Consider the following 9,827-nt stretch of genomic DNA (forward strand, 5'->3'; position numbering starts at 1 on the left):
TCTTGCTCGTTCTCGGCATCGGTGATGAACCACCACCGCTATAACAAAGACAAAGAAGAAGAAGAAAATGAAAACAAGGTTAGGGTTCGACGGAGGTTGAGGCGGCGCTAATAGAGAGGATGAGAATCATCCTTAACCCTTGCAGATCTCGGGTTCTTTTGTGTCGCTGCCACCGGCATCGCGATTATCTTCGCGCCGTTGGTGACAACGTTGGAGGTGTTAAAGAAGCTCTGCGTGTGAGCCGCAATGAACATGAAATGTGTAAAGTGACCCACTGGTGCAATGGATCCATATGCTCGCCACCGTCGATGCCACCGGTGGTCCTTTTCTACGACTTCGAGACACTCTCCAACCTCACGGCTGCAACCTTCTTCCTCTGCTTCCTCACCTCCCTTGAGGCCCCTCTTATCACTGTGTTCAAAATCCATGAATCAGAGCAAAAATTGTAATTTTAAGATCTTCAGCCACGGACTGCGTGAACTCAAGGTTGTATATGCAAATGGGTTGAATGGTTTCAACGTGTTATTGTGCTGCAACAATGGAGACGTGGGTCGTGGGTAGTAACGGTGAGATAAGAGTTGCAACGTCGGAGAGAATCTCTGCAACATTATCTCTAGTTTTTAACTATTTAAGACTTAACTTAATTAACATTCTAATCACAATTATTCACTAATAACAAACACATAAGTGTACCTCCTCATAAATGACGTGATCAACATTTGAAGATTAACGATAGCAAATAACTGAAATACCAAAATCACAAATTAGTAAAATTAGATGTCCCAATTTTACCATTAAAAATTAAGGGATGAAAATTACTAATTTATCCAACTAAAAAATCAAAAATTATAATTTGGTCTTTTTCATAAACAAAATTTTATTAATTAAAAAAATACTTATATTTTTTATAAGAAAAATGTAACTTTTATGATAACTATTATAAAAATCACTAATCTTATTATAAGTATATTCTTAATATTCGTCAATAAAAATAAACATTCTAATTAAATTCCCAAGTTAATCTTGTTTCACTTGACTGGGGAAAAAAGCAGCGAACCACTCAAGAAAACAATTACGCGCGGTAGACATATCCCAAACGACTCGGATGAATCCATTTTTCGTTGGGACAAAATTACCCTCAATCGATTCAGAAAATTACAGTCATGCCACTTTGTTCACCACTCTTCGTTCTTTCTCCTTGTTAGAGTTGGTTTCTGCAACCTCCCATGCAATCGCTCACCCTCTCCGTCACCTGAATCTGTTTTCTATTCCCTCGTCGGTGAGCTCTTTCTCTTCGTCACTTTTTTTTTTCCTTTAATTTTCACTTTCTTGGGATTTCCTCCCAGGTACCAATGCGATCTCGTACATTGTTACAGTTACGCTTCCTAGATTCTTCGGTTGTCAGGGTTTTCTATTTTTATCTAATTGCATAGAACCAATTTGATGAAATTCAATGATACAATTAATTAATTAATTGCTACTACTAATGGTGAAATCTGTTAACTCTTTAAATATTTGTAATTTTGTATTGAATCAGTTAATTTTTCACTATACGTATTTTAGGATCGAAAAGTTTAACTTAATCACACTTTTCTGGTCGTGGTGGTAGCGTAACAAGGATGAATGGCATTGGGAAACTCAAATCGTCGAGTTCTGAATTGGACCTTCACATTGAAGATTACCTGCCTTCTGGATCCAGTGTTCAACAAGAACGGCATGGCAAGCTCCGCCTGTATGTCTATCCTCCATTTCCATTTCCATGTCTTGCTTAGATGCTGAAAATTAGGGGGCAGTGAAAATGGAGTAGTTTTTTTTAATTTACATTATCTAATTGAGGAATGGAGATTAAGGGCATGTTTGATTACTCTTTTCAAAAAGAGTTTTCAGTTTTCTTAGTTGTCATTTTAAATGTTTCCCCTTCTCTCCTGACAATGCAGTTTTCAGATTTACCACTTCTATATTTCAGGTGTGATTTGCTAGACATTTCTCCTAGTCTATCTGAGGCAGCACGTGCCATTGTAGATGTGAGCTTTTGACCTTGCCTTTATTTGTAGTTTTTCTGCTTTGTGGTATCACTATGTCAATTACTATCTTTTAGAAAATCACTGATGATGAAATTGTTGTTGAGAGAATTCAAGGTCAAACATGATGGATAAATTCATCCTTTTCTAAAACTAAATCTTGACCTGCCGCAATAGACTGTCTTTTGATGTTGTTAAAATTGAGATTCTACTTGAGATCAGGAAGGGGATGGAAGGTCGTAAATTGCAGGATCATAACAAGGATGGAAAGATCCTGCTGAAAATGTAAAATTATACTTTAAACACATTCATATGCATAGAAAATAACCTAGATAACAAAAATAACATTCAAATCACAACATTTAACTAAAATTGAAAATTCATAACATACAACTCATAATAAGTCACAAAATAATTTTTTATAACATAACTGAAAGTACTAAAACACAAAAATTGGAAGAGAGAACTGTCCACTACCAACAGCCTCATTACTGTTGCCACTTGCCACCAGCCCCACTAGCACTAGCATTTGAAGACATTTTTTTTTTGTACAAACACTGAAGGCAGAATACAGAGAGAACAGAGAAATTGAGTCCAGAATGTAGAATACAGGACACAGATGATGGTCAATGAAGGCAGAAGTTAGAATGCAGAAACAGAAGGCAGAGGCCATGGAGAACAGAAAGTGAGGGAGCAGGATAGATTAGAGAGTACAAATACGCAGAGAGTGATGTTCAAGTGAGGGAATGAAATGAGGTTTTGTTTTTCAGCCCAGATCACAAAACCAGACCCATGAACCCAGCTGCATCAAACAAATTTGGAACATCAAAACCCACAGATCCCACGAACGTGTGGGTATGATTGGCAATTTCACACCAATCCCAAAATTTCCAATCCCAAGAGCAATCCAGCACAGAGAGGAACTGAACTGTCTTATCTCTTATGTTTATATTTCTTTGCTATTCCCATATTCTGTCCAAGCCTGAAGCCATCAGGCATGATCTTTTTTTTAAATATCTTTCAAATTTGCTCACTAACTCTGAATTTTATGTTGGATAGGATACATTCACAAGGTGCTTCAAGTCAAATCCTCCAGAACCTTGGAACTGGAATGTTTATTTGTTTCCTTTGTGGTGCTGTGGAGTGGTGGTTCGATATTTGATCTTGTTCCCTATTAGGTTAGCTTATTCCTTTTCTATACATACTTACATGTTATGCATGTTGTGATAGCACTTCTGAAATCATTCAATCATAGAAAAAAAGTTATTAGGATATTATTTGAACTTTAGTTTTAATTAAACTAAATTTCCCTTTCCTCGTGTTTGTAATCATTAAAAAATAGAACCAATTTGATTTAGAAACCGATCCCCATGTTTGGAACTCATTAAAAATGAATTAAATTCATTTTATCTTGATAATTTTTCTCTTTTACCCTTCAAATAATATGATTTCTCTCTCAAAAGTATAATGAGAACAATGTTGTCAATTTAAATAATTAAAACTTAAATCAAATCCAACCAAATTTGAGCAGATTTCTGCATGTACTCAACTAAAATCACAAAGATTTCAAAATCAAAGCAACTCCTTTTGAAAATCAAATGAATTTTCAAATTTTGTGATTTCAGACGTAATGTTTGTGTTTGGCGTATTAGTCTCTCTTTTATGCTTCTCATGTTAATGTCATACTTTACTATAATCTTTTCCTGGCCATCTGATGTGTCCTATTTGACTCTGCAGGATTCTAGTGTTGACATTAGGATGGATTATATTTCTTTCAGCCTTCATTCCAGTGCACTCCCTCCTGAAAGGAAATGATGATTTGAGGAAAAAGATTGAAGTATCAATTCAGATTATCCTTGCTATTTTCCGCCAGTTAAATTTTTTTAACATAGATTTCTGTTGTATGCAATTTTACTATCTGTTATAACATTATTTTAAGACTTCTTTGAACTTTCAACCAAGTCCATAAAAAGTAAAAGAGAGGCTTCAAGTTTCTGATTTAGCTTATCTTAAAACACAAAATGAACTTCTGGTAATGTGCTAATGATATTTCCAACGCTAAGGCATATAATGTCCAAATATTTGGTATTGTTTGTGTTATACATATTGTTTGTATTCTGTTTCCTTATTATTATCACTACGAAGGAGTTTTGAGACTTGGTATGAATTGATCTACTGCTGTTAATCCACTTTTATTTTAGTGTTTTAGTAAGCCTTCACTTCATTTGTTTTAATTTTAAACACCTATTATCTGATGTCAATTTACGTTGCCTCATCTATCATGAAAAGCATTGCTTTTGTCATATGCTTTATCCTTTTAACTTCTGTTAATTTTACTATCATATTTGAAGGATTTTCGCTAGGAACCTGATTTTAAAATCTAATTACTGGTCAGCCTAGTGGCCCTATAGGAAAAAGAAAAATTGTTGGATGATTACGTGTAAAACTTTAATGGGAAGACAACTGGAAGAATCAGAACATGTTGAAAAATAAAAATATAAGTAGATAAAATCTGTTATTTTTATCATCTTTGATGAATGCAACAAATTTTGGCCAATTCGCTAGAGGACATAATTTATTTTGCCCTTTATTTCTTAAATATCTATTTACTTAATTGACGGATGATGAGTGCATGGCATGAGATGTATACAACTTCTAATTTACTCTTTCTATTTTCCTTCCCTTTGATGAATAGAAACTTGAATATACTGACTTGCATCAAACCAAGGTACTCTAAATTGCTCAATTCTCGTTTCTTTCAGAGGTGTTTGGTGGAGATGATGTGCAGTTTCTTTGTTGCATCATGGACTGGGGTTGTCAAGTACCATGGGCCAAGACCTAGTATCCGACCAAAACAGGTTTGTCTGATGTATATTGATGCTTCCATGTTCTTATTCACATATCCATCAAAATGTGAATGCTATTTATTAATAATCTGCATTTTCCTTTATTGAACAGGTTTTTGTGGCCAATCATACTTCCATGATTGATTTCATTATCTTAGAACAGATGACTGCATTTGCTGTTATTATGCAGAAGCATCCTGGATGGGTTGGTAAGTTTATAGTGCTATGTGTGGCTTTAAATACACAAGAAGCCTTGTCTTTATCATCAATACAGTTTTTTTATTATCTTTATTTGCTTGTGTCATACCATCTCTGGGTGAATTAGTTTTTAAGAATATTATGGTGCTAACACAATTGCACTCTTCTTCCGATATTTACACAACAAACTCTTATCAAAATGAAAGCTTGTTTTCAAGTCAGAGTGTGAATATTGTGCAAAATATACAACAATAAAAAAAACTTAGGATTAATGCCTTTTGTTATTAGGCACTTCATCCTTTACCATTGAGCAGTTTAAATGGTCATTTAGATGAAGGGTGTACATGATGAACTGATTGAACTGCTATTAGAATATAGCAGAAAGAAGAGAAAGATTGACAGAACAGAGAGATGAGAGATTCCTTATTCACTAAGTGAAGTAGTTACAGAAAACACAATGCCCAGCTATTTTTATTTTGAGAAACCTGGCCCCTTCCAAACTGATGCCTACAATATTCCTGATCCTTACTGTCCAGTCTCCACTCTTATAGTTTGTATAACCTGATAACTAGCTCTTACTAACTGCCTTCTAGTTATTTACACAACAAACTATATAACAATCATCAAGTTAGTTACATGGGATACCTTCCTTACTCCTTCTCTTATTTCTCTTCTCATAGACCTTAGTATTGGAGAAACAATAGAACGCCTAGCCATAAGTGGCACATTGTCCTCAAGGTGGAATTGAGGAAAGGTGAGGTCAATCTCCAAGGTTTCTTGTTAGCATACCCTTTTCATTTGCTCTTGTGCTCAAAGCAAACTCTTGCACAATTCTGTCAGCAAGGTGTCTTGTTGCTGAGCAAGTTGATTAACTTCCTTAATTTTGGAAGCTATTGTGGTTCCTTTCAATAATAAAGGAGGGTCTTGCCCATACAAGGCTCAGAAAGGAGACATCTTAGTGGACACATTGTAATTAGTATTGAACCCAAATTCAGCCCAAGCTAAATGCAATGACCAGTCTTTGCTTTGTACCTGTCAAGCAAGGCAAACAAACCTCCAAACATCTTTTTACCACCTTGTCTACCAGTTTGTTTAATGATGATAAGCAGTGCTTATCCGGAGTTGGGTACTCGCCTTATGAAACAGTTCCTCCAAAAAACTACTCATAAAGAGTTGATTGCGGTTAGTAACAATGGATGAGGGGAGATCATGTGATAGGTAACCACCATAGTTAGTTAGTTAGCTAGTTGGGGACTGAGATAATTGGAGAAACAAGGCATGTTGGCTATAAATAAGAAAAGGGGTTGAGAGGGAGATTTTATCTTGTGATTTGAGAGAGAATTCAGATTGTTGTGGGAGAATCCTGGCCTCTCAAAAGTCTAGGGAATGATTTGTACACCTTTCTGTTAATAGAAGCTTTTCTCTCTACAATTTCGATCCAGTTTCTATCAACTGGTGTAAGAACTCCGATCTTAGAGCTGTGGGGGTAAATTGTCGAGAAAATGACTAGTTGATAGGTAAGATCATTTTCTTTTAAAAGTTTAAAAAGGGGGCCCTAGTTGGGGTTGGCTACAGGTACATGGATTCACTTTTAATCAGATTATCTTCCATTTCATCTAAATTATCTTCCATCACACAGCCAAATTAATTATGCTAGACCATTTTTTGTCACCTCTCAATAGGGGCTACTGCATGTTTCTATTGTAGTACATTGTGCATTTGTTACTAAACTCTCTAATCATCCAGCTCTACTTCCTTCATGTTTGATGGGCACTTCACAATTACAAGTTATGCCTGATGCATTTCTGCATTTCAATCACAGGATTATTGCAGAGCACCATTTTGGAGAGCGTAGGGTGTATCTGGTTCAACCGTACAGAGGCAAAGGATCGAGAAGTTGTGGCAAGGAAGTAAGTATAATTGAAAATGCTGGGAAGTATATACCTCAAATCTTATTCTTACATGATTTTTCATATTTCAGATTGAGGGATCATGTCCTGGGAGCTAACAACAACCCTCTTCTTATATTTCCTGAAGGAACTTGTGTAAATAATCACTACTCTGTCATGTTCAAGAAGGTATAGGATCATTTGCATTTGCATTATGTGAAATGCTGAGTTTTACACTTTTATTTATACATTAGGCTTTCCATTGACTTGTATTCTAATTCCTGTTGTCTGATAGTTTAAATTGAAGCCTCTTCTAATTTTAATGATGTTTAGGGTGCGTTTGAACTTGGCTGCACAATTTGCCCAGTTGCAATCAAGTACAACAAAATTTTCGTAGATGCTTTTTGGAATAGTCGAAAGTAAGAAGATGCTTGTTACATGTTAATTACTGTTTCTATTCATTCATTGTTTTTTTATATTGCTGGATAAGAGTTGTTGTATCTCCTACATTTGCAGGCAATCATTCACAACTCATCTCTTGCAATTAATGACATCTTGGGCTGTAGTTTGTGATGTTTGGTACTTGGAGCCACAAAATTTGAAGCCAGGGGAGACACCCATTGAATTTGCAGAGAGGTAACAGATCTCTGTCCAAGATTGTTTGGAATATGCAGTGATAGCATGTACATAATGTCTACATTTTGCTTTAAGGCATTGAAACAGTATCTATTATTTCAATGGTGTAGGGTTAGAGACATAATCTCACATCGAGCTGGGCTTAAAAAGGTTCCTTGGGATGGATATCTGAAGTATTCTCGCCCTAGTCCAAAGCACAGAGAAGGAAAGTAAGTTCAATCTCCCAATCTCTCAACTATGTTATCTTATAGTCTTTATGACGTAGGTGTTATATTTAAAATTATGCATGTCAGTTATTTTTGTTCCAAGTCCTGAAGTCAATAGTACTACAGGTTTATGAGTAGCTACCAATGATGTTGAGAATCGCAGAGGAAGAGAGACAATGTCCTTAAGAAGTTCGTTTACATTAAAAATAGACTAAAGTGCAACACGTTGTTCTCAAGGAAAAAAGGGGTGTATAATCTTTTAGAATATAATGGAGGTTACTAGGTAGCATAATTAAGTGAAAACTAAGTGACATTTGTGTAATAATTGAAACACAGAATATTTCCATAAATCAATCGCACCCTTAGTCATACATGAAATTTAGCATTGGCAGCATTTCATGTATCTACTTTTCCGTGTAGGATTTGTTAAATATAATATTAAAATTTAAAACTTCTTAATTTTGCAATTAATTCTGTGTGCTAGAATTTTCTTGTACCAACCAAACCAGTCATACACCATGTTAGGTTTGCTCACACATTTCCCATTCATGAGAAATTTGAATCATGTTACTTACCTCGTTGATTATCATAATCATTTTGTAGGCAACAAATCTTCGCTGAGTCTGTGCTGCGGCGCTTTGAGGAGAAATAATGTATACCTTCTTACTTTTTCAATAATGCCTTTCTCCAACCCCTTTTTGTACTCAACTACTTACCATTATGATATACATGAAAGATCTTACATGAGGTTGCCTGATAAAATTTTCCATGACTAGTTGCGCTCTGTTTATGGACAAACTGACAGGAACTATATATTTTTAGGCATGAAAACTTTTTGCAGTGAAGGCAATTTGAATCTCAATATGCCTATCCAAATTGTTACTATTTTAGTATTTATCCAATCCTACAGTAGCAGGCCCTTAAAAACTAATGCGAATTGGTTCATCCAATTCGTTCATAGCAACTGCGTAATCTAGAACCACTCTAAATTAAGGCACTCGTTATGACTAATAAAAAACACATCTAACCCTAAACTTTTCCTAACCCAAAGCTCTTCAAGTTAAATAAAACGGACTAATAGAAAATTAATTTAAATTGTGTTTAATTATTACAATTCATGCTTTAATTTTTATACAATAACACAATGTTTTTAATTATATCTTTTGTAATAATAAATGGTTGTAAAATAAATTAACATAACTCACCTTACAATCAGAATAAGATCCTTTATTGCAATGCTTCATTCTTGTTTTCAGGTCTTTTTTTCAGGAGATTAGTTATTGTTTGTGCATGTCACTAAAGAGATTATTTTCATAGCCATAAAATAAATGATAAAGAATCAATGAAAAAGAACGAAGATACTTGGGCGGCATTTTCATACTCGAGAATCATGAATCTTGTGAATAAACAAAATTTGTTTGGTTGATCATTATAAATATTTAGATAAATTTTTTAGGAATTAAAGAATTATATGATATTTTTATCATTTATTTTAATATAACAAGAGTAATATGATATTTTTAATGTAGTAAAAAGATTAAACAAAAATAAAATTATCTCTCATGGAAAAGTTTTTATGAAAAATTATTTAAAAAATATTCTCAGGAAATATTTTTTTTCCAAGAATATTATTTTTTAAAAATAAATATCAAATATGTGAAATTCAGATTATCAGCCTAAGATTTTTAAGAAACTAAAAGTTTCTCTCTACCCAAAGTTCCCTCTTAAGTAAGGATGTGCGAGGATAAGAAGTATGAAATATGTACGATAAATTGATGCATACATAATTTCTACATTTGAATTTTCTATTAGCGAGCAAAATATTATGGGTTCATGAGGATTGAATTGTTATTATTTATTCTTTTAAGAAAATCACGAGGATTGACGTAGTTATAATGTAAAATAACCAGAAGATTAAAACGGAGAAAACAAAAGTTTATAAATTTGTTTTAATCGTGACAATTAATCAAAGTTTTTTTAGTGTGGACGAATTTTACAGGTGAATATTTGAAAAGTTATTAAACACAACGA

General features: G+C 34.2%; 1 protein-coding gene across 3 annotated transcripts; it reads left to right on the plus strand.

Annotated features, from left to right (window-relative positions):
- The first annotated feature begins 1,104 nt into the window (after positions 1-1,104).
- Positions 1,105-8,666, plus strand: LOC114412676 (glycerol-3-phosphate acyltransferase 9-like). Of its 3 annotated transcripts, none has more exons than XM_028376657.1 (13): positions 1,105-1,279; positions 1,610-1,732; positions 1,967-2,024; positions 3,081-3,199; positions 3,759-3,858; positions 4,784-4,879; positions 4,980-5,076; positions 6,888-6,975; positions 7,047-7,143; positions 7,288-7,373; positions 7,471-7,590; positions 7,701-7,799; positions 7,923-8,171. In XM_028376657.1, exons 2-13 carry the CDS (start codon positions 1,620-1,622, stop codon positions 7,942-7,944), a joined length of 1,095 nt encoding a protein of 364 aa, XP_028232458.1. In that variant the 5' UTR covers positions 1,105-1,279; positions 1,610-1,619; the 3' UTR covers positions 7,945-8,171. The 3 variants fall into 3 exon arrangements, with proteins under 3 accessions (XP_028232458.1, XP_028232457.1, XP_028232456.1); XM_028376656.1 differs by lacking the exon at positions 7,923-8,171 and adding an exon at positions 8,400-8,666 and having other exon boundaries at positions 1,106-1,279; positions 1,564-1,732; XM_028376655.1 differs by lacking the exon at positions 7,923-8,171 and adding an exon at positions 8,400-8,666 and having other exon boundaries at positions 1,107-1,279.
- The last annotated feature ends 1,161 nt before the right edge of the window (positions 8,667-9,827 follow it).

Source organism: Glycine soja, chromosome 5, assembly GCF_004193775.1.
Source record: "Glycine soja cultivar W05 chromosome 5, ASM419377v2, whole genome shotgun sequence".
NCBI classification, from domain to species: domain Eukaryota; kingdom Viridiplantae; phylum Streptophyta; class Magnoliopsida; order Fabales; family Fabaceae; genus Glycine; species Glycine soja.

What these genes read in the sequence shown, in the direction of transcription:
- LOC114412676 (XM_028376656.1), top strand. Translation starts at nt 1,620, where the DNA reads ATGAATGGCATTGGGAAACTCAAATCGTCGAGTTCTGAATTGGACCTT. An exon ending in ATTTGAGGAAAAAGATTGAA is followed by an intron (nt 3,859 to 4,783) that starts GTATCAATTCAG and finishes CGTTTCTTTCAG; the next exon opens with AGGTGTTTGGTGGAGATGAT. An exon ending in ACTCTGTCATGTTCAAGAAG is followed by an intron (nt 7,144 to 7,287) that starts GTATAGGATCAT and finishes AATGATGTTTAG; the next exon opens with GGTGCGTTTGAACTTGGCTG.